General features: G+C 43.0%; 2 protein-coding genes across 2 annotated transcripts in view; one reads left to right on the forward strand and one right to left on the reverse strand.

Annotated features, from left to right (window-relative positions):
* lrriq1 (leucine-rich repeats and IQ motif containing 1) overlaps positions 1-8,398 on the forward strand; it is a 133,608-nt gene extending 125,210 nt beyond the window's left edge. Inside the window, exon 28 of the mRNA XM_063214361.1 lies at positions 8,312-8,398. Within this exon, the coding sequence (XP_063070431.1) occupies positions 8,312-8,325 (14 nt within the window). The 3' untranslated portion in view covers positions 8,326-8,398. The remainder of the gene's footprint in view (positions 1-8,311) is intronic.
* Positions 8,399-10,947: 2,549 nt separating this feature from the next.
* The window catches only part of ercc1 (excision repair cross-complementation group 1), a 15,639-nt gene continuing 1,515 nt past the window's right edge, over positions 10,948-25,071 (reverse strand). Inside the window, exons 3-10 of the mRNA XM_063214350.1 lie at positions 21,759-22,153; positions 21,271-21,374; positions 19,497-19,596; positions 17,738-17,814; positions 17,436-17,535; positions 16,234-16,305; positions 11,233-11,301; positions 10,948-11,114 (exon numbers count right to left, since the gene is read on the reverse strand). Of these exons, the coding sequence (XP_063070420.1) occupies positions 11,052-11,114; positions 11,233-11,301; positions 16,234-16,305; positions 17,436-17,535; positions 17,738-17,814; positions 19,497-19,596; positions 21,271-21,374; positions 21,759-22,153 (980 nt within the window). The 3' untranslated portion in view covers positions 10,948-11,051. The remainder of the gene's footprint in view (positions 11,115-11,232; positions 11,302-16,233; positions 16,306-17,435; positions 17,536-17,737; positions 17,815-19,496; positions 19,597-21,270; positions 21,375-21,758; positions 22,154-25,071) is intronic.

Raw genomic sequence — 25,071 nt, forward strand, 5'->3', positions numbered from 1 at the left:
GATTCTCCCTGATATTGATAGTGGCTACCTGATGCCCGAGAGTCAGATAAAATCTCCCTGATTTTAGACTATGCAAGTTACCAGGCTTTTTAAAAAAATTGGCAATGCAGGACAGATAAAGATATAACTCGTGCGGCATGCGGGGAATACTTCAAATAGATTGCACGAGCCCACTTCATAGTAGGAAGCCCTGCAAAAGTCCCAGGGAAAATAGTAGGCAGGTGTTCTATGCAGACTGGACGATAGAAAGGACATGAACATACAAATGTCTAAAAACACTAATGTCGTTTTGTTTGTCAGGGGTGTTGAGGCTCGATAAGTATCTCCCTGAAATGAGTTTTTGTAACATGGGATGTCTGGGTACGCAATTGTTCACAAGAACATTTAGACATTCTTAGACAACAGCAATGGTCTGGTCGCTAAGCACTGTTGATGCTATAGATCTGCGCACGAGGTCTCATGTCATTAGCAACATTTGGATATATAGCTACAAGGCTACAGTACAGTAGTCAGAGTGACTCTGTCAGACTGCAGGCATTGTGCCGCGGGTGTTTAACTGATGCATTGTTTGTTTGTTAACTAATTCAGTCATTCAGCTTCATTTATTTACACACACGAGAAAGAAAGTGTTGCAGCAGAATATTGACAGTTTTGCTCTCGTAAACTACCAGAGAACTGTGCTGCCACGAGAACAAGGAAGTAATGAGACGACCAATCACAGCGCCTTTTCTCTGCGACCTACACGTCGGTCTGACGTGTAGTCAGGATTTTCTTGAGGCGCGCGACGACTGTTGCAGAGCCTCTGCGCGTGGGCCGTGGTCGTGCACAGACGGTTGCAGAGGCTCTGCAACTGTCAGCGCCAATAAGTATAAATTGGCCTTTATTCTGCTCTGCATCTCTCCTGCGTAGGCACCTACACACGTGTATCCCTCTACTCTGTATACAGCATTTGTAAGATCCCATCACTCTCCTCTGCAGTCGAATCCCATCGCTCGCCTCTCACATACTACTCTCACACACCACACACACACACACACACACACACACACACACACACACACACACACACACACACACACACACACACACACACACACACTCCTCTGCAGCCGGGTCCCATCGCTCTCCTTGTCTCCCAGCATGCCGAGGGGTTCCATCGCGCTCCCAGCATGCCAAGGGTTCGGGATGTTTTGAAACTGTGTGAGTGTCGGAGGGCGGCCATCGCTCATCCGATGGCAGACGGCAACAGACGGCTGGAGAGGGCTGCAGACGGCTATGTGTTCTGGGCAGGAGCTGAGAGGAGAGGACCTGAGTTGTGTGTTGTGGAGCAGAGCTGAGTAGTGTGGCATGTCTCTTTCCTGCGGTGTTTGTGTGTGTGTGGTGAGGAACTGAGCAGTGTGTGTGTGTGTTCCTGCAGTGGACCCTTCTGATTTATGATGCGACATTCCCAGCAGTGAGAGTGGAGAACACCCCTGAGTTATGGGGAGTGTGTGTGTGTGTGTGTGTGTGTGTGTGTGTGTGTGTGTGTGTGTGTGTGTGTGTGTGTGTGTGTGTGTGTGCGTGTGTGCGTGTGTGTGTTTGAAGTGTGTGAGTTATGGTGTGTGAAGTGATCTTTTTATTAGCTGTGGTTGTTTGAGGGCTGTGAAAAGGGCGATTATTAAGGATGAGAGTGTTATTGCAGTGAAAACGCAGCACCACACAGTCACACACACGCACTCTTGTGCGCTGTATATGTGTGTGTCTGCTGGACACACACACATTTACAGCGTACAGCACCATGCGAAAGCATCTTAGCAGCACAGCAAAACACACAGCGTAGGGATCTTAACATCTTAGCAGCACAGCACACAACGTAGGCAGCTTAGCACCACAGCACAGTACACTTCCACAGCACAGCGCACAGGCATCTTATGTAGCATCGTAGCACCACACCACAGCACACAGTGTAGGGATCTTACATGTAACAACACAGCACAGCACGTCGGGATCTTAACACCACAGCACAGCACACAGTGTAGGGATCTTCTTAACATTGTAGCACTACAGCGAGCAGCGTAGAGATCTTAGCATCTTAGCACAATACAGCACGTAGCGTAGGGATCTTAAAGGATTTATCCGGAGTTGGAACAAGTTTGCCTGATTTTTGCATGTTTGGGATGAAATACAGTCACTCTAGAGCAACATCAAGGCAAAAGGATGCGTTTTGAGAAAGTTTGATAATATCACGTTAGCCTCGTTAGCCATATCAGCTATGCAATATGAAAGATGCGGGCATCGTTTTTCGGCGGTTACACACATTTCAAAAACACAACATTTTAAAGTCTTGCACAGCTCAAAACAACGTCACACGTACCTCATAATATGTTGAGGGTATCCACACATAAACCGAAGTGTCCAAAGCCCTTCATGTATTCTTGAAAGGTCTGCAGAATGTGTTTTGTGAAGCTACTACTTTGAGAATATCTAAGTTACGGTCAAGACAACTATTTGACACTAAAGTCCACCAAGTAGATTGCCGAGTGCGTCGCATCATCAGCTATGATTATTTCCATAGCGAGTAACCACAGCTGATGGTGCGACGCACTCGGCAATCTACTTGGTGGACTTTAGTGTCAAATAGTTGTCTTGACCGTAATTTAGATATTCTCAAGGTAGTAGCTTCACAAAACACATTCTGCAGACCTTTCAAGAATACATGAAGGGCTTTGGACACTTCGGTTTATGTGTGGATACCCTCAACATATTATGAGGTACGTGTGACGTTGTTTTGAGCTGTGCAAGACTTTAACCCCTTAAGACGCGGCTTTATACATTTGTTGTTACCAGTATGTTAATGACCAAGTCGTGGTGCATTACTAAAGGGCCTGTGTTGTGTCATAGTATTGTAGTGCTGTGGTAGTTACATTTCAATGACTATTACAGTGTGCCACTGGAGGTACGGCGCGCATTAAGGGGTTAAAATGTTGTCTAGAGTGACTGTATTTCATCCCAAACATGCAAAAATCAGGCAAACTTGTTCCAACTCCGGATAAATCCTTTAACATCTTAGCACCACAGCATTAGGGATCCACACTGTTATTGAGGTTAAGGAGGCCGTACAACTTCATTATACACTGTGTTTAATGGCAATAAAGGCTAGTGTAGGCCTAGTATAGTGTAGTGTAGTGTAGCCTACCTTTAGAATTGTGATGCTCCGTAATGCATACTTTTAACTCCCTACTGGTTTTTCCAAAATATGACTTTCCACATGGGCACGTAATCAGATAAATAACAGACTTCGTGTTGCATGTGATGATGCCCTTAATTTGAATACTTTTACATGTGGGTGTTTAAATGTAGTACATTTATAAATTATAAGCATAACTGAATTGTGTACAGGAGCCACATTTACGATTGTCATACGGGATAAGAGTTAAAACAGAATTAGGGGGCCTTAGGGGGAGCTCCCTTGACTGCGCCCCCTAAGTCTGTTTTAACTCCTAGGCCTATCCCGGATGGCAACTATTCACAGTAAAAACTTAACTATCCAGTTGCAGTGCACTTTGTGGAAGCTAGTCATTCAGTCTCTGCGCTAAAACATGCATTGAAAAGCTACCTCTATGGGGTGGTAATGTTGAACGTCTACTATCTCAGAGAGAAAAAAGTTATTATATTCATTTTCTTTGGATATTACTTTGTAATTCCTTTTGGTCTAAATGTGGAATTTGAATTGAAATGTTTTTCTAGACTCAGGTGCTGTTTCCACGTAGCAGGGTATTTTAATATGTGGGCATTTTTTTCTCCTGTTTAGGTGGAAAGGCAACATGGGGATGAAAATAAAAACTCCATTGTAACGGGTGCACTTTAGCCCCCTAACTGGGATATTTTTAAAGCAGGATTTTTGATATGTGGGTTTTTAAAAATATGCTTAAGTGGAAACGGAAGGCCAAAACCAATGTAACCAGGAGAAAAAATATCCACATTTCGAAATATCCTGCTACGTGGAAACAGCTCTTCATGTTACTTTGAAGGCCTGAACTCTTTTGATGGGTTGACAAGGTGATACAATGCTTTTCATGACGCCCCCTAGTGGCCTGATTTAAACATGGCAAGTATTGCCTTCATTTTCTTCCCATCGTGGGTCTATATATGTATGTACAGTATATAGACCACTTGGTGTTTGGATCTTTTGCACTCACAGGGGTTGGTGTATTACTATGTTTTTCTTTTAATATTTATAAATTATCTAAATCTGTTACCTGTCCTTTTGCCATTATTTGCCAATTTGTGTAAACATGATGAGATTGATTAATGTGTGACGAGCCTTCCAACTTGATTAGCAGGTGTCATGGGACTGATTAACTGGTTGTTGTCAGCCAATGACAAACTAGAGGACAAATTATAAGGGGTGTCTTCACTAGGCCTATGCTTGTGTAAAAACTTTAGAAAGGCCACACTAACTAGCAGAGTTGGCGTGGAACGTTAGTAAACCACCGTCCCGAAGCCTCATACTGTACCAGTAGCAATGGGCTATCTGACTGGACCTTTAGTCCAACGGTATCGTGCTGTGACTCCCATTGACTTGGTGGTGAGTTCACGCCCCCGAGGGGGACGCAGTGCATACATCGGGTTACACCTACTTAGTTTCTAAGTCTTAGAATCACCATGAAATATGGTAGTAAAACCATGGTTGCTACCATGATACACCATAGTAACACTATGGTTGGTTCAGAGTACTTTGAGTAACCATGACATACCATGGTAATAGGCTACTATGGTTGGTTCATAGTTAACTAAATCACAGGACTAGGGTTGGTTCAGAGTAGGGTTGGTTCAGAGTACTTAGAGTAACCATGACATACCATGGTAGAACTAGTTACTACTAGGGCTGGGTAAAATAATCGATTTAATCGATAATCGATCGATTTTGTTTAAAATTCACATAATCGATTCACAGGGCACAAAACCGATTCTTTTGTTCTTTTTCTTTTTGTTCTTTTTGTTTAATTTAGGTCTATGGAAAATACCCAGTAGGTATTAGTCAATTAGGCCTAGGCCTACTTATTTCAAATAGGCAACAGCATCTTTTGGGGGAAATCCTTGCACCAAGAAGGGAACGGATTGAATCGATTCGGAATGAATTGAATCGAATCGAATTGAATCGTGATTAATCCACACCTGTCAACTTTGAGCTCCCAAAATCCGGGAAAATTCCCATACTTTAAGCCAAAATCTGGGAAATTTTCTAAAGGCCAAATTTTGACAGTCAACGGGATGACAGAGACAGATCGGACGGTGCGTTCTACTCTGCTTTTCACAACAGCGCGCGTGCAAAGACAGATCCTGTCTAAAATCCCTCAGCACACATTTTACAGCGTGGAGAAACAATGCAATGAAAACAAAACAATGAAATGAGCGCAATGAGTTTCTTCTTGTTGTTTTGTCGCACAAGTTGTCTGTTCGTGCAAAACTTTGTGCTGGTACAGGTTGTGATTAGGTTAATCGCATGATTCGCTGTTCCGAGGCTGTTTTATGCGTTGCATGAACTGACTGTTTCTGAGGAAAAGAGTGGGCGCACAAGCGCTACGGAGCTCGAGATTGACAGCTCGTATTTTCAAGGAACTTCAATTCTTGGTATCTGGCATACCATCTTCTGGCAGGTAGCTTGATAAGCAAGACCCTCTGCATCTCTCTTCAAGAGGGGGTGTGGCTCGTCGGACAGGGCCGTGGGTAGCCTATAAATAGCCTACTGGACCGACAGTGTTTTTTGATAATGTGAAAAATCCGGGATATTTCGGGGAAAAAATTCAAATCGGGAAGAAATCTGGAAATGAGTCAAAATTAGGGAGTTTCCCGGGAAATTAGGGATGGTTGACAGGTATGGAATAATCGATTCAAAGCCCTAAGAATCGAAATCGAATCGATACAGGAACATGGCTGCGATACCCAGCCCTAGTTACTACATAAAAAATATAGTATAAAAATGGTTACTGCATTAAAACCATGGTCAATTTTCGTAAGGCTAGAGTAATCATGACATACCATGGTAGAACAATGGTACATAAAAATCATAGTAATACCATAGCAGGGATTCCAGTCTCTCTGACCACAAGCCATAGCACAATTATGGTAGGTTCAGAGTACTTGGAGTAATCATGACATACCATGGTAGAACCTAACCTGGTTCTCACGCGATGGTGGAACATTGTCAATCGCTTAGCTCTGGAAAGGCGTAGGTGTGTTCAAAACAGCTTGAACCTGATTGGAGAATTCACGTGGCTTTTTTATAATCACATACTACTTCAACCACTGACTTGTACGCTATACACCCAGCCCTGCAATCCCGCCCCACGATTCTGATTGGACAGGCTGTGAAATATCTGATTCCGTTCAGGCTCGTCTAAGATTGCCAGACCCTTGTGCGAGCTCACGAAGTTTAACAAAGATGCACGACGCACAAAGGGTCTGCGTGAGAGCCAGGCTAGGTAGAACCATGGTTACTACACAAAATACTGTCTTATGTCCATGTATGAGTACTGTCTATGTCCTTACCTAGATTAGTCTATGTCTGCATGGGAAAGCAAGAAACGTAATTTCAAATTCTTTGTATGACCAGTGCATGAAAAGAAATTGACAATAAAACCAACTTGACTTGACTTGAAAATTATAGTAATACCATAGTAAACCATGGTTGAATTTCGTAAGAGTAGTGTAATGTAGTGTAGTGCAGTGTAGTGTAGCGTAGTTAAGTTAAGTATAGTGTAGTAGCCTATAGTGTAGTGTAGTGTAATGTAGCGTAGTTACATGCAGTAGTTACATGTGGTGTAGTAGTGTAGTGTAGTGTAGTGTATAGTGTAGGCTAGTGTAGTGTAGTTAAGTGATTTGTGTAGTGCAGTGGTTCTTAACCTGGGGTGCGGGCACCCCCTAGGGGTGCGCCAGAGATTTTTTTGGGATACGCAGAATTTTGTTTGTGTTGAGGTTGTGACCAAAATTCTGTTAGCAAACATTATAATTAGGCCAAATCAAGACCAAATTAAAACATGTTTTGGTCCCCATGTAAAGGTATTGAGGGATTGATTAATGTCTCAAGCAAGAATCATTGTTATGAATCACCTGTAAAAGTTTGGGTTGGGGGTGCGCGGCTTGTCTTGGGCACAGGTAAGGGGGTGCGTTGAGAAAAAAAGATTAAGAACCACTGGTGTAGTGTATTGATCAGGCAGCATGTGACAGCATGGGCTCTAATTTAAAACTGAAGGTCTAAAGAGCCTCAAGCCTCCCATTAGAGGAACTTGTGCATGCTAATAGGCATACCTCAAGAACATGCAAACACACATGCACGCACACAAACACACACACACACACACACCTGCAACCTTAATATCTTTGTGGGGCCCCTCCTTTGTGGGGGGCTTCCATTCATATTACCCCTAACAATAGCTAAAGAAGGCTAAACTGTGCCAAAGCCAAAACAATCACACACACACAAATACAAGCGTGCACACACAAATACAAGCACGCGCACACACACACACACACGCACACGCACACGCACACACGCACACTGTATGAAGCAGAACTGCTACAAAACATTAGGTTTTTAGTTGGAATTATGATGTAACTACTTCACATCGTATTCCAGCAGCTGTGGACAGACAGAAAGTCAGATGGAGGGATAGACAACAGCAGACACACATACACTTCCTCAGTGTTCCCATCCAGAGTTATGTTGACTAAGAGTTCTACTACTCTCTCTCTCTCTCTCTGTCCCCGTGTGTGTGTGTGTGCGTGTGCGTGTGTGTGCTCACTAAGCCTCTTAACATTGGCCAAACAAACACCCAGCTAATGGCTTATTGTCTTTGCACTTGGTCTGATTTGAGCTGTGTAAATATAAACACTTCACACATCTCTCTCTCTCTCTGTATGTGTTTATCTTAGAGGCCGTCATATCATGTGGACTAAGGAATTAAAGATCATCCCTGTTTGTTTGTTTGTGGTTTCTATCTGGGGCTATGGGACAGGGAACGTCCAAAGATCCCCCACCTCTCCTCTTCTCTTCTCTCCTCCCCTCCTATCATCTCCTGTCCTATCCTCTCCCTCGCATGAGTCCCACGGATCATCTCACCTCCCCTCTCTCTACCCTATATCGTTCTCTCCTCTCTTCTCTCCTTCTCCTATTCTCTCCTCTCAATCACCCCCCTCCCCCCCAGCTGGGGTCTCAGAGGGTATCAGCTCTACACTGTCATGATCTCTCCTGGATGGGAGATTATCCATCCTCTTCCTTGGCCACTCACTACCTCTTCCTCTCCTGTTTTCTCCTCCTCTCCTGTTTTAGGGTGTGAGGAATGAGGAGTGAGATCTCCTGTTTTAGAGTGTTTGGGTCGTCTCTTCTCTGATGGTCAGTGCGCAGCACAGCAGGGACGGTTTATCAACACACTACTGGAGGCAGCAGCGGTGAGGGGGGAGGAGTCCTTATCACCACGGAAACGTGATCTGATGACCCGTCCGCAGTGATCCTCGACACTTCAAAAAATAGACATTGGAAACACACACACACACACACACACACACACACACACACACACACACACACACACACACACACACACACACACACACACACACACACACACACACACACTCTTCATCAGACTGAGTGAGCCATAGAGAAATCAACATGGAGGAATGGCACATTATTTGCAGTCAGTTGTATGTCGAATAAACAATGTTTTGTTGTTTTTATTATTCAACAGAAAACTCTTCACATGAAAGAGCAGTCTAACTGCCCTACTTTACACAGACAGTCTTTTACACACATATAAATATTTGGGAACTGTAATAGATGACAAATTAACTTGGAGCTGTAACACCGATACTATTTACAAAAAGGGAATGCAGAGACTGTACTTCATGCGAAAGCTAAGACAATTTAAAGTGGATAGGGATATGATGCAGGTTTTTTTATCATTCTGTTGAGAGCATTTTATGTTTCTGTTCTGTGGCCTGGTACTTCTCCCTGTCTGTTGTTAATAAAAAATAAGCTGCATAAGATAATCAACATGGCCAGCAAGATTGCTTGCCAACCACTAAATAGCATGGCCATGACTGTTGAAGCAAGGGTGGTAAAGAAGGCAAATAACATATGTGAGGATCTCTCACACCCCTTACAGCAAGCATATGAGTTGTTGCCCTCAGGTAGGAGGTTTAGGATGCCTTCATTTAAGACAAACAGAGCCCGCCAATCATTTATACCTACTAGTATATCCATGCTAAATAAGACAACTGTAACTTAGACTGAATAGCACATTGCACTTTGGTACTGAATACTGCACTTTACTGTGTTTATGTTGGGTTTTTTGTCAACCTGTCTTTTTGTCCTATAGAGGGATGGGAGGGGGGGGGGTTGTTTGACTATTGTGTTATTGTTTATTGTAATGTCTTTGTAATTGTATCAGATGCACTGAAAATGGCACAGAACAATTTTCCGAAAGGACAAATAAATAATCTATCTATGTATCTATCTACAGACAGGAACGATATGCTGATCTTAGGTGGACTAGGTGAGCTAGGTGGTCACTACTAGCTGTGTTGTGTGATGGCCCTGCTGTGGCTCTAACAGCAGGGTACTGGCATGCTACACCGGCGACTCGGGTTTGATTCCGGCCCGGTTCATTTGCCGATCCTTCTCCCAACTCTCTCTCCCAGCTATTTCCTGTCAGTTCTCCACTGTCAAATAATTAATGCACAAAAAAGCAACAAAAAAACACAAGTCTGCTGCTGCTGTGGGATTGTTGTTTGCTCCTGGATATTCACACACGGCTCACATAGTGTGGAACACAGATGGACAGTAAAACTCATCAAGGTGCTGGATAATCATCATGCTGTAAGTAAATGAAAATGAACACATTTCCATCTAAGCTAGCATATATTTTATAGCTCAACTTCTACATGAGGACACAAGACAGAATAACTGAATAGCTTTTATACCTTTGCATTTTGCCTTTGTAGGGCAGCGTAGTTACTGCATTCTGCCTTTGTAGGGCGCGCGCGAGACAGTAGAGATATGTTCTGACTAGGGGTGGTACGGCTCACAAAATTCATGGTTCGGTTCATATCACGGTGTCAAGGTCACGGTTTTCGGTTCTCTATGGTTCTTTTTTTTAGTTCATGATAAATGATGCACTGGGAATATTAAACAATATTTATATAACTGCAGTTAAAAGGCTTATAATAGGCTTATTGTATAGGCTCATAATGTGAAAATGGTGTGATTTTAATTGCGTCATCCTCTGATTGGTCTTATACGCTAATGTTTTAATCAGAGAGACTGGATAAGATACTCCTAGAATGTCTGTTTTACATATTTTTCTGGGCAGTACATGAATTGCGGTTTGCAACGGATTGCACGGTTCGGTTCGGTATGTGTGTGAATTGTACGGTTTCGGTTTTCGGTGCGGTTTGTGCCATCCCTAGTTCTGACAAAGTGCACAATATAGGGATATGGACACATAGGGATCCCAATACACCAGATGACAAAACAGCAGCGCATGGAATTATTTAATATTTTTTTCTGACTTTTTAGAGAGCCCTAAAAAGTCACACTTAACAACCATTGTGGGGGGTCATATGTCCCCACTAAGCAGGGGGCTTCAGTGCGAGGGTGTGTGTGTGTGTGTGTGTGTGTGTTCACGACCCTCTCAGTCACTTAAGTCATTAGCAGCAGAATAAACTGTAAGCTGCAGAAACAAGAACATCACCCAGAAGAAGAGAGGAGAGGAAGAGCGGAGAGGAGAGGAGATAGGGTGTATACGGAGGGAGAGGAGAGGAGAGTGGAGAGGAGAGGAGAAGGGCAGATGAGAGGAGAGGAAGGAGAAGAGGAGAGAACACCATTTATAGGTACTCTATAACCTGCTAAAGGAATAAAAGAAGCAAGTGGCCCCAAGAACCATTTTTTACCAAAAAAAACCCCAAAGTTTATTAAGACAAATACAAATTGCAAAAAAATGTATCTTATTACACAGTGTGTGTGTGTGTGTGTGTGTGTGTGTGTGTGTGTGTGTGTGCGCGTGCGCGCGTCAGCTGTCCTTCTTGGCAGACTTGAGGAAAGGCTGGTGGAGCACGTCATGGAGCCGTCTGGCCTGAGGAACACACACACACAATCTCAAAAAGACAGCAGTACACACCAAATATATGCAGAGTTTTCATAAGGCATATACACCTTCACACACACACGCACACGCACACACGTCTTCTCACCTTTAGAGGGCCGAGGCCAGGGCACAGCACAAGCTCTTCTTTAGACGCCTTCATGATGCCTTCCATAGACTACACACCCATGCACACACACAAAGAGGGAGACAAAGTGACGATAAAGAGGGGGAGGCTATTTGAGGAGACACTACACCTACATCACACCAAATTCACACAAACTACTCTTATTGGACCACTTTTGGTTCTGATATGCTGCACATTTGGCGTTGCATTGTTTCAATAAACCTCAATAAACCTCTGCGATTTACCAGACCTCTGCGATACCCCATGTTGCGTTAAGTTTTCACAAAGATCTTGTATTGATGATGGTAGAGTCTGATTGCTGTGTAAAGCCTTATCCAGTCAGATTTTCACTGAGGTCTACACTCTGTGATGGCCAATCCATGTGTCATGATGTCTTATGCTCCCTAGACTATGCTTTCAAACTTTGAGCCCTTTTGAGTCTTGGCAGTGGCATCTTGGAATATGCCCACGCCAACAGGAAAGGAAAAAAGAACATGATGGAGTTATGGAATTATCTGTTCATTATTACCTCCGCCAAGGAGGTTATGTTTTCGGTCATGTTGGTCTGTCTGTCTGTCTGTCGGCAGACAGTGATGGTGATGGGCAACCTGGATTCCAAAGCTGAAGTCCAGTGCCACATATTCCAAATGACATACCTAGTTTTACCTTTCCAGTTAGGGCAATTGGACAGGTAAAACCAGGTAATTTGAAATCTGTGGCACTTGATTGTAGCTTTTGAATCTAGGTTTCCCATTGTCTTAAAACAGAGGTGGACAAAACCTGTGACACATTTGCTCCTGCCAATATAATGAACCAGCTGATCCTAATTACCACTTAAGCCAGGTTGATGAGGTAATTAGTGAAATCACCAGTATTGGGAGCACAAACAGAAGGAATATCTAAGCAGGGTGTGTATTCAGTCGATCCACTTACACAGACTTCAGTCTCAGGACAGACTGATGGTCAAACTGCTATATTTAGGCAAAATTGCTGTTTTGCAACACAATGTCAATTCCTTGCTGCCTTGGACCACTGCTAGTATCGAGCAAGAGATTGCAAAGCTGCATGACTGTTATATTTGTGTGTTTCACCTGTGGGCCTACAATCATGGAGGAACATCTGTACTAAAGCTGTGAATGTTCCTTGGAATGACAAGTCTACAAGGCAGTCAATACAACTGTATTGAAGAGTGCCATTACTTCTTTATCCTATCGCCTGTGGTAGTATTTCACTTTACTCCATCAGATGAGTACCATAACTTACCTGACCTGACTTAGAAGTCACTTAAGTACAGGTTTTGGGAAGCCACTCTTTCCAACATCACATACAGTTGTATTGTATGTACTCTATTGAACTACTGCAGGGATTTCTTGACAAAACACAAGTCATTCCAAGGAGCATTCACAGCTTTAGTACAGATGTTCCACCAGGTATTAACAGCTACCTGTACAATCCTGTAGACCCACAGGTGAAACACACAAAAGTCATACAGCTTCACAATCTCTTGCTTGATACTAGCAGTGGGTCAGCTGATTCATTATATTGGCTATATTTGGAATATGTGGCACTGGACTTTGGAATCCAGGTTGCCCATCACTATTACCATTGTTTTGTATTTTCATGGGCCCGGTGGACCCAGTAGAATTAATCTAAATTTCAACACATTTTCCACAGAGTGATTTTACTGTGCATAGAACATTTTTTATCACACAGCTGAGGCAATATGTTTTTATTGGGTAGCTTGATGCAGCGAAATGTCCATTTCTATTCAGGGCTGGACTGGGGGATAAATAGGGCCCGGGCACTTTTGGATTTAAGGGGGGCCCCTCATTATTATTAGTGCCGGAGAACTGACTCACCGGTGGGCCCCGCACCCTCGTGGGCCCCTATTTTCAGTAATGTAAAAAAAAAAGAAAAAAAAAAGAGGGCCCACGAGGGTGCAGGGCTCACCCGAAATGCCCGCCATGCCAGATGGCCAGTCCAGCCCTGTTTCTATCCAAGATTTTGACTATCACCATTATTTTCTATTTTCATGGGGCTGGTGGCCCTGGTAGACTTCATCCAAATTTCAAAATATTTCACACAGTGTGTTTTTACTGGGTGTAGAACATTTTTACTATAGGGCCAAGGCAATATCTTTTCATAGGGGGCATCTGATGCACCCTAGCATACAGCGTGGAAAAGCAATGATATGAAAACAAAACAATGAAATGAGCGCAATGAGTTTCTTCTTGTTGTTTTGTCGCATAAGTTGTATGCTCGTGCAAAACTTTGTGCTGGTGCAGGTTGTGATTAGGTTAATCGCATGATTCACTCGTGTTTTCAAGGAACTTCAATTCTCGGCGGCATCCGGCATAAAATAGGCTACTGGCAGATATCTTGATAAGCAAGACCCTCTCGGTCTCTGTCTTCAAGAGGGGTTGTGGCTCGTCGGGCTAACTGACAGGGCCGTGGGTATAATTAGGCTACTGGACCGACGGTGTTTTTTGATCATGTGAAAAATCTGGGATATTTCCGGGAAAAATATCAAATCGGGAAGAAATTGGGAAATGAGTCAACATTAGGGATGGTTGACAGATATGTTGTAGATCCAACAGTTGGGTCATTTCACGTGAAATGAGACACTTTGGGACCCGACCGACACAGATTTCAATCATACTTGCTGTGACTGTTTGGTAGCAAGGTAGCACCCCAGAACTGCATTTGTGTGAATCTGACACCAATATTAAGGGAGAAACAGACAAAAGTTTACATATGAGGGTAGGACACTATACATTCAGCCTTGATTATATCAGTCAGTGTAAGTCACAAAAATATGTCTGTGGTGTTATTGTTACTGTGGTGTATGAAAGCTCTTTTCTGGCTCTACAAATGACACAAGCATGGAATACAACAACCCTCAGAATATGATTTATAATAAATTGAAAAATTAAAAAGTGAATATCAAAAAAAAATATTTTTATAAATGGCCAGTTCCTTGTCTAGGCGTAGCCTGCAATGTCATGAACAACACCTGAAATACTGGTGTTTGGTTCTTTATTTATTTCAGAGATAATGGGACTCAAACATATGGCATCATACAGATCGCCTAGTAATAATATGGTAATAATACCATAGTAATATCACATGGCAACATGTCTATCGGAATATGTGAAGGATGGAGATGGTCCATGAGGATGCAGGAAGTTCAGTTTCACCTCTCCAGTGCTCGGCATACATTCCTACACATGCTAGCCACTAGTTGACATCATATACAGCTACAACATACCATTTGATGCTTGAACATTTAAAAAAAAATCCTTTACTGAGCTTATTCTTTCAACCCTGCCTTCTCTGAATGCTGAAAATGATCTAGCTTCCACTGTCCATTGACAATGGACAGAAGCTGTGTAGTTTTTGAGTACCTGGAATAGGGACCCACGAGGGTGCAGGGCCCACCGGGAAAATGCCCGTTAGGTCTATGCCAGATGGCCAGTCCAGTCCTCTTTTTTTATATTCAAATTTTCAATTTCTCAATGCATCATAATTCATATTCTGAAGGTGGTTGTATTCCATGCTGTTAGTGTACTTTGTAGAGCCAGAAAAGAGCTTTCAAACAAAACCTCAGACATCTTTTTGTGACTTACACTGACTGATATAGGCAAATCAAGGCTGAATGTATAGTGTCCTACCCTCACACCTTTGCTAGTCTGTAAGTTTCTCCCTTAATATTGGTGTCAGATTCACACAAATGCAGTTCTGGGGTGCTATCTTGCTACTAAACAGGCACAGCAAGTATGATTGAAATCTGTGTGTGGGTCGGGTCCTTAAGTGTCTGATTTCATGTGAAATGTTATTTAATCCTTCTGAAACAGACTTAACATCTTAACAAACAGACTCAACAGCATCACCAACAGATGTGATTTTTGACATCGCTGTTTAATAAATGAGAGGCAAGTCATTGCTCCAGAGTGGTTCAGGTAGTGCAAGACATCATTTTTACATTCACATGGATTGGCCACCACAGTGCCCAGACCTCAACCTGTCTTTGGGATGTACTAGAGAAGGCTTTGCACATGGTTAAAATTCAACCCTCATCAATACCAGATATTGGTGAAAACACAATACAACACTAGATGGAAATAAATCCAGACATTGCAGACGTTTATTGAAACAATGCATGTGCGCTCTAATCAAGGCAGTCCGACAACATATTAGGGTGCATGTCCACGGCAAGCATGAGACGTCTGCTTGACCTGTCCGAAGGTATCTGGTATCAGTCCGAAACAGAATACATGAGAACAGATCATCCCTTGCACACCGAAGTGCGGTGTAAGCACAGAGCATGTCCGGGCCACACCTGTGCGGGCGTGCGTGTGTAATGAGCGGCCTCCAATTGAAAATGAATGGCACAAGAGAAGTCCCATTGAAGTTAATAGCACAGAGGACTTCTACTCTGTATCTATAGCTGACATGTACCCATTTCGCTGAAGAAAGTTTCTCAAGTCACAGACGGTGTGCGTTGCATCTCGCCGAATGGACTACTTCACAACTATTCCCCCCAAAGGACCTAGGCTACCATAGGCTAATAAACATAACAGAGTGGATGCAGTAGAGACACGTTTGTATCATCGACAGTTTTATTGTGTTTAATAATCGGTCAATTTCCTAACTTTTGGTCTGCAAAATAAAATAAAAAACACAGAAACTTCCTCACATATCACAACAGCATCCATCTGCCATTACATTTGCAGTCAAACAGCTAGGACAATCACATATTTCTTTCATTTTTGTTAATTTCCTTGGTCATTTTGCACTTAAAACATGGCTAGAGTGGTGGGACTGGATGCTGCGCGAACTTCTAAACAGGCCATGAACCTCTCGGACTCGCGATGCTCCCGGACATGTCAAGCGAAAGCGAATGTCTGGTGGACATGCACCGTTAGAGTGCGAGTGACCTTTTTTTGGTGGCAACTTTTTTTGGCCAGGCTGTGTGTTACTTACTTGGAAGGTCGAGAGGAGTGTGATGGCATTGGTCTTATTCACTGACTTCACAGAGGTCAAACAATCCGTCACCTGCACAGCACCACACGCACACATGCACGCACACACACAAAGACTTATGAGAACATCCACCCATCACACTAAGGCAGGGATTCTTATACTTTTTGGCGTTAAGGCCTGTTTTTTTCAGTGCAGAGTGTCCCAGGGCCCATTAAATATTACCTATATACTGTAAATACAGTATATAACAGTGTTTTACAACAGCTGCGGTGGTCCTCTAGCATCATGCAGTATTTTGACCACCAACATACTGCAAACACAATGCATTTTACAATGTTTTGACAGGAAAATACGCAAAGATAAATAAATAAATACCTAATGGGCTATGTAGTATTTCTTTCATAATGGATAGCTTACCACTGTATTAATTAATGTTGATGTTTATGTAATTTTACTCATTTAATTAATCAAATCCGGTCAAAGTTTAACAATCCAGAGCCATTCACACATTTGAATGCATCTCTGAAATGGCATTTGTGACAAATCTGTTGGCCATTAATTCAAGACGCTTTTTACTGATGTGCAATCACGACGCGAGAACAACAGAAATTCCACAACCTTCTGGCAGTGTGTCGAACATGGAAAACTTTCCAGTATCACGCAAAATGTGTGGAAGGAATGTATTTTGGGGACAGTTGGACAAGGATAAAGGACAAAGATTCAGTGAGTAGAATCATTTTGAGTAACCTTTGAATCCCTCATTTCTAACAACTAAAACTTAAGAAGATTAGGACACAGAAGACATCTGTAAATATGCTGGACCCTGGTAATTCTTCTTTTTCAAAATATGCTGCAAAGTGTAGGCTATTGCTGTCTTGTTCTTGATGAGTCTCCCTGCAGTCTAACAGCAAGGTGAGGTTATTTTACGTTATGGCAAAACTGCGTTGTGGGGGAAAGAAACACACTATTCTAAGTGTCTTTATTTGATAACTTGTGCAGTCCAACGACCCTCGCGGCAAAATGGTGCTAAACTGAATGTTTACTACACCACTAGCTTGTGAGCGGTCAACACTATTACAAACGAACCCCCCCTCCCCCCTCCATCTCTCTCTGTCTCACACACAGACACACACACATGCCTTGATAAACTCACAAACTGTCTTTCTCTCTCCCTCTCCTACACACACTTCACTCCTCCTCACCTTGGACAGGTAATCCTTCTGCACCTGCTCCTTGAGTGTGTCAGCCGGCTTCTTCTCATACGATTTATACGTCTCCAGATATCGACCAGCCTCCTCTGGACTACACACACACACACACACACAGGATGCTTTATGGTCACAATCTTAGTTGGATTATTCACATTTGGTTCCTGTTATGTGTATCATAAGTACATCAAATATGTGTACACGTGTGTGTGTGTGAGAGTGAGTGAGTGAGTGAGTGAGTGAGTGAGTGAGTGAGTGAGTGAGTGAGTGAGTGAGTGAGTGAGTGAGAGAGACACCTCCATGCCAGGATGAGAGTACAGTCAGCCATGATGCAGATACGCGCCAACTCCTTCAGAGCATGATGGGGATCTTTCTGATTGGAGAGAGAGAGAGAGAGAGAGAGAGAGAGAGAGAGAGAGAGAGAGAGAGAGAGAGAGAGAGAGAGAGAGAGAGAGAGAGAGACAGAATTGCTACAAGTCTTCAGCCTCTACATGCATAAGAGACACAGTAAATACCGTATTGTTCCGAATATAAGACGTGTTTTTTGTTATAAAAATAGTATTCTAAAAAGGGGGTCGTCTTATTTCCGCGTGCTAGACAAAATTGAAAAAAAACTTTTTTTTTCTTTAACCTGAATGCGGTCATTATGCTTCACAACAATGCCACAAAACTCAATAATGGATAGGTTAATAGATTGATTTGTCCATATCAAATTTGCAGATGCTTGTTTCGTGATGACTATTGCACCGCACGTCTATCAACTGTCAATGTCAACACGATGCGGTCGACAGTACAAGGGGGGAAACACATCAGTCAATCGCAGCTTGTTGCTCTGCTTTTATTTGTGTTCAGATTTACAGTCTCATCAGAAAAGCATTGGTTGTTCTCTCTGGTCACCCGTAGCCTGGTTCACACCAGACGTTGTGTGTGTAGCTTCGGCGCCCCCTGGCAGCGCAGAGCTACACACACTACCGTCTGGTACACAGCCATAGAGCACGCTCCGTCTCCAACCAGAAAATAGGCTGAGAATTTATTGCTTCGGTACGGCCTCCTCACCAACAAATTCCTTCAAAAACCTTCCTGTTAATCTTTAAAGTCTTTAGTCTGTCTCTAATCTGTCTTGTGACTCCTCAATGTGAGTTACCGTTGATTTTGAAGCAATAAATTCTCAGCCTATTTTCTGGTTGGAGACGGAGCGTGCTCTATGGCTGTGTAGGGTAGGGTAGTGTGTGTAGCTCTGCTCCGCCAGGGGGCGCCGAAGCTACACATACACCGTCTGGTGTGAACCAGGCTAGGTCACCCGACAACACCACTTGAAACTAAAGAAATGAAGGGTGATTTGACGAACGAGAGAGCGGCGCCTTTGACAAGCATGCCTATTTGACTATTTGACGATATCCCTCAACAATGTAACAACGTAGAATAATGGTTAGGGCAAGAGATTGTCTTGTTCATATAAAATCACTAAGAGTTTTACCTTTGGCACGAAATGAATGGCAATCGGACTTCTATTTCAACTTGGTGCTGAACGGCAGCGCATGGGTTTCAAATGCAATGCGTCAATCTGCTTTCAGATCTGCGTTCGGTTTCTACAGTCCAACGAAAAGCTTTGAATGCATAAAATGAACGGCGATTTGGCGAGACGGCTGCTGGTTAGGCTAGATATTGCTGTCAACTAAGCATTTTGCAAAATCTGTGCATTGTGAGCCTGAAAATGGGGGGTCGTCTTATATTCAGGATCATGTTATATTCGGGCCAATACGGTACAACAACATAAGTGTGTGTACAAATAAACCATTGTGAAACCAGGTAAAGTATTTTGTAAACAGACACAAAGGAAAATTAACTATTGAGTAAACAGATAAACAACATGGCACAGAGAAAACCAAAATTAGACCTTATTATATAAACAAAGCCCTTTTGAAAGAAATATAATTCACCCTTTACATCTTGTTTACTCACAGCAGGTAAATGATGTGTTGTAGATAAAGTTAAGTATTTAAGTATTGTAGAAAGATAAATGAAATGGAAACAGTCTAAATCTGCTTTACTCACCATGTCCACCTGCACTAGCAGCACCCGTAGGGCAAAGCTGTTGCCAAGCAACTTCAGCCGCTCATGGATGTAGTTGGGGTTCAGGTTATGATAACGCAGACTACAGCGCACAGAGAGAGAGAGAGAGAGAGAGAGAGAGAGAGAGAGAGAGAGAGAGAGAGAGAGAGAGAGAGAGAGAGAGAGAGAGAGAGAGAGAGAGAGAGAAAGTTGAAGTGATACGCCACCATTTCTGGAAATAAGCTCCACTTACAGTAGGGCTGGGCGATATGGAAAAAAACCAATATCACGATATGGATTACTTTATATCACGATAACGATATATATCACGATATAGCACAATTACATACGTTTTCAGTTATTCTCTTTATTTGCTCTTTATTTTTTCATGTCGCAAAACAACCTTTCTTTAAAATTGATCTTCTTATTCTTATTTTTACAGTTACATTAACTTATAGTGTGTATTGTGACAGCATGAAATGTAATTAAATTATATTCATTGTATTGTATAAAATTGCTAAAATTACTATCACGATATAAACGATATAGGAGAAAGGTCACGATATACACTTTTATATCACGATAGCGATATATATCGTCATATTGCCCAGCCCTAACTTACAGTAAGTTATATCACGAAGTGAATACACCCCTCACAATTTTTGCAGATTTGTGAGTATATCTTTTCATAGGAAAGCATTACAGAAATTTCACTTTGACACAATGATTAGTGACCTTTTAACAACATATTTAACCGCTTAAATGTCTTGTTCACTCAGAAAAAAACAAAATAAAGCCATTAATGTTTGAACATGTACTCACAAAAGTGAGTACACCCCAGATGAAAATCCGGTAGAGAAGGGGCCGTGTTTGCTCGAATCGTCTCGAAATGAAACGAAATGAAAAGGGATGAAAAGGGAGGTTATCAGTGTGCGTTTCAACCTTTTTTTGCATTGAACTTTTATATTTTGAGTCTGCATCTGGCTTAAATAGATTGGTGTGAGATTTGAATGCAATCCTATGGAGAATATCATGATCTGCTTCAGTAGTTACAGTGCATGTTGACATGCACGTTTCTATTAGGTGTATTTCAGATTACCAATGTTGACAGCATCCACGCATCCCTAAACCATGTCAGTCCCACTACCATGCTTGGCTTTTGATCAGATACACTTTTTTTTGTAAAACTCACTTGTTTACCACCACACATGCTTGACACCATCTAAAGCAAATTTGTTTATCTTGGTCTCTTCAGATCACACGACATGGTTCCAGTGATCCATATCCTTGGTCTGTTCATCTCTCTTGAGACCAAGATACTCAAAAATCTGCAAAAACTGTTAGGGTGTATTCACTTTTATGATATACTGTATTTACACCTCCACTTGAGTAAATAATTGAGTATCACCTTTCTCCTGTAACTTACTTCTAGTGAGTCGTTCTCTGAGCCTGGCAAGGGAAATTCTATATCCAAACTAGCCTGATAGAATCAATGATAATTGCTGGCTTGAAGTAAGAAGCAAGATTGCTAGACTCAGAGAACGGTTTAAGCAAGTGTTACACTTGAATAACGGTTTAATTAAGGGTCTGGTTAGAACATACACCAGCAGAAAGAGACATAAAGAGACACTCCTGAGAAAGGCAGCAGAGGTGGCCATGACATGATCTCACACATATACACACAACACACACACACACACACACACACACACACACACACACACACACACACACACACACACACACACACACACACACACACACACACACACCTCACCTGAGAAACAGGGCACAGGTGGTCCTTCCCATGACATAATCGGGGACGACATCTCCAAATTCCCACGGTACGCTCCTCACAAACTTCAAAATAGGATTTCCTCTCTGGACACACACACACACACACACACACACACACACACACACACACACACACAGACACAGACACAGACACAGACACAGACACACACACACACACACACACACACACACACACACACACACACACACACACACACACACACACACACACAAAATAAACAGTCTGTCAGTCAACATGGTTAGAGACTTCAATGAGAGTATTACAATCAATGACGTGTGTGTGTGTGTGTGTGTGTGTGTGTGTGTGTGTGTGTGTGTGTGTGTGTGTGTGTGTGTGTGTGTGTGTGTGTGTGTGTGTGTTCCCATGTGTGTGTGTGCCAACCCGTGAGTGTGCGAGCGTGCATGCGATGACTGTGTGTGCATGTGCACGTGCACGTGTGTGTGTACCTGTCTGGGGCTGACGATGATGCTGCTTCCTGATCCCAAGAGGTAAGACGCTACACTGGGCCCTTTACCCTCTGTTGTCCTCTCTCCATCTGATGTCTGAACCCCCTCTGTCCTCTGCTCTCCACCTGCTGTCTTCACTTCCTCTTGAACTGTTCCTTCGGCAGCTAAACTCCCAGTGCCCTCCATAGTCTCTTCAGTGTTCTGGCCCCGACCCTCTGCAACGTTCTGCCCCCGCCCCTCTGCAGTGGTCTGGCCTGGTGGTCCTTGTCCCCTCCCCTGCACTGTTCCTGTGGGCCCCTGGTTCCTCTGTGGTGGGGAAGGGAGTCGTGCGGACAGCCCCCCCGCCGCTTGGCCACCCACTGATGTCCCCCCTCCCTGCACTGACGTCGCTCCACCTGGGACACACAGACAGACAGACAGAAAAATAATATTATTGAGGCCTACATTTACACACACAGAAGTTTTATCATCATCATACCGAATCTTACAGTTCAACTTTCCTGCATTTTCGACAGCAGTTACGACGGGTGAGTACGCGTCTAGTGTGGTGCATTGGCATTCAGTGCTGTCATGTTGTGACGTGTGTGTACACACACACACACACACACACACTAATATTTATTGAGCCCTACATTTACTCTCACACTCACACTTACAAGTCCACGTGCGCACACACACGCACGCACGCATACAACTGTATAATAACGATATATAATAAGTTCATCATCATAATCAACAAAAACTACACCTTCGATCTGCAGAATAGATCAGCCTATGTGTGTGTGTGTGTGTGTGTGTGTGTGATGATCAGACACAGCATTCCAGTATTCCTCAGGGCAGGTGTGGAAGGGACCCCTTTTGCGGTTTCATCACGCGATGGAGATCGCTATAGATAATTTTAATATTGATAATAATTATAAACAGAATGCAGCTCAAAGTGCTCGAACAACAGAAGTAAAAAAAAAAACTAAAAAAAACGCCTACGCGTTTCGACTGCAATCCAAGTCTTCACCAGGCCAAGGGTTATCCATTAAAATAAAGGATTTGTAACTTTTTTCACTAATATCAGTGTGCCTCGGATCATTCAGACTACCACTTTCAACAAGAAACCTTCTGTTTGGACCTCCACAATTGGAGAGAGTCACAAGCCAAATTATTGAAATTATCATGTCCTTTCTGAAGAGCACCTGATTCTTTTACAAACAATTGACCCAACGCAGCACTCTCCTTTTCCCCATTTTTGGCCTTTTCAAGTATTTTACTCAGAAAGGGGAGGTAGTTATTTAAGATGTTTTGGTCCAGGTTGGGTTTTTTTAGGAATGGTTTTTAGTAATGCTGATTTGAACGGACAAGGAAAAATGCAGGTGAGAAGGGAGCTGTTAATAATATTGACTATAGAGGGTGTCAGACAGCTCAAAATGTTTTTCAGTAAAAACGTGGGGATAGGGTCGAGGCTACAGGATGACTGTTTGCTTCCCTTTACCAATATAGATAGGTCATCCTCTGTGATTGGGGAAAAAGATTGGAAGCTGGACGGCATTTGGGGAGCCTCTGGTCCGCCTGTGATGCCGATAAAGACAGAGCCAGAGGCCCTTATTCCTTCCCGGATGTCGATTATCTAATTTGAAAAGAACATTGCAACTTCTTCACACTTTTCTGTTGATGCTGGGAAATCATTTGCTGCTGCAGGTTTTAGGAGATGGTCAATGGTGGAAAAAAGAACTTTGGCATTATTTTTGTTATCTGTTATGATTCGTGAGAAGTAGGTTTTTATTTCCAGGCATACAGTGTTAGGTGGAGATATTTTTCCTCAGAGTTACTCTGTGGGCTTAGACCAGTTTTCCTCCAAAGTCGCTCGGTAGCTTTGCATTTTCTCTTAAGGGCTCTAAAAGTCATTAATCCATTCCAAGGTGAGAGCTAGCTCTGGTCCTCGTCCTAGTTTTAGTTGGTGCAACTTTGTCAATAAAGTTCCGAGACAGCGAGCGAGACAGAGATGTCTCTCTCTCTCTCTCTCTGTGTGTGTGTGTGTGTGTGTGTGTGTGTGTGTGTGTGTGTGTTGGTATTCCTATCTTTATGGGGACATTGATCTGTTTACACAGTCACGCCATGGGGACCTCTAACCTCATGGGGACAAAAAAGCAGGTCCCCGCGAGACAATGCCTCTTAAATGAATGCTGGAGCCATTCTGAAGGTGCCTGTGAAGTTTTAAGCTTCGGCCCATAAGTCATGTTTTTCCGTCGGTAAACACACACACAGATTTCTCACTATCGCCCCCTATCGGCCCCCATGAAGTATTGCAGTCAGTTGATTCACACACATTCTTCCATATATGGTAAGGTCCGCCCCCTTCCTGGTCCCCATACAGAATGTTAAAAGCATTCATAGTGTTATTAACACTAATATACACTAGTTAACACTAACATGTATTAAATATGTATATACATACATATGTACATATATATGTGGTTGGAGGCTATAATTCAGTACAGTGCAGTGATCATTGTGATTTCAGCCATGAGAGAAGAAGCATGTTGTTGTTAGGGGATTAGGGGAAGCTTCGCTTGCTCGCTGCTCTCTTCCCTGCAGCTTCTCACTGTGGGCTGCACATCCATGTTTGTGGGGGCGTGGACTTAGACAGATCACTGATGTGAGGGGGAGGAGGGGGGTGGAATTTAGATGAGGTGCTACTTTCAAATCTTGCTAGCTCTCTGCTCTCATAGCTCTGCGACGGTACGTCATCATGAACAAAAGCGCATGTAGATCAAACCAGCGGTCTTAATAGTGTTCATCCTCCCTACCAGTTGTTGGCAGACATGCTACCCTTTCAAACAAGACTACGATTGCGTCATTTTGTAGTTCACAGTGTCTTTGGTGAAGCAGTAAAAGATGCGACCTGTGACACGACCACAAAATGCGGAAGTAGCCACTTTGCGTCTTTGACTCGAGGCGTACGAGTTGGGTTTGTGTTGTTATCAGTGAACTATCAGCGAGCTATTTCATCATGGCTAGTGAGAAGTTGAATCGTGATGAAGTTCTGAGCATGCTATTTGCCTATTCTGACTCTGAAGGACAGTTTTTATCTCACGAGGAGGATAATGATCGGACGAGCACTCTTTGTTTACCGTGGCGAAACTTCCGAAGGCAGTGATGCCGACATGCAAAGCAAGGATGTTCTCTAAGCACACACACACATTGAAACTCATTTGGTGACTTTATCCGATCTCAAGTGAGTCGGTGGTAGTGGCGAATGCAGTCGTAGTGTCCATACAGGTATTGGTGGAGGAATTAGGGGTGAGAGAATTGGGTCTGGTAG

The sequence above is a fragment of the Engraulis encrasicolus genome, chromosome 13 (assembly GCF_034702125.1).
Source record: "Engraulis encrasicolus isolate BLACKSEA-1 chromosome 13, IST_EnEncr_1.0, whole genome shotgun sequence".
NCBI lineage: Eukaryota > Metazoa > Chordata > Actinopteri > Clupeiformes > Engraulidae > Engraulis > Engraulis encrasicolus.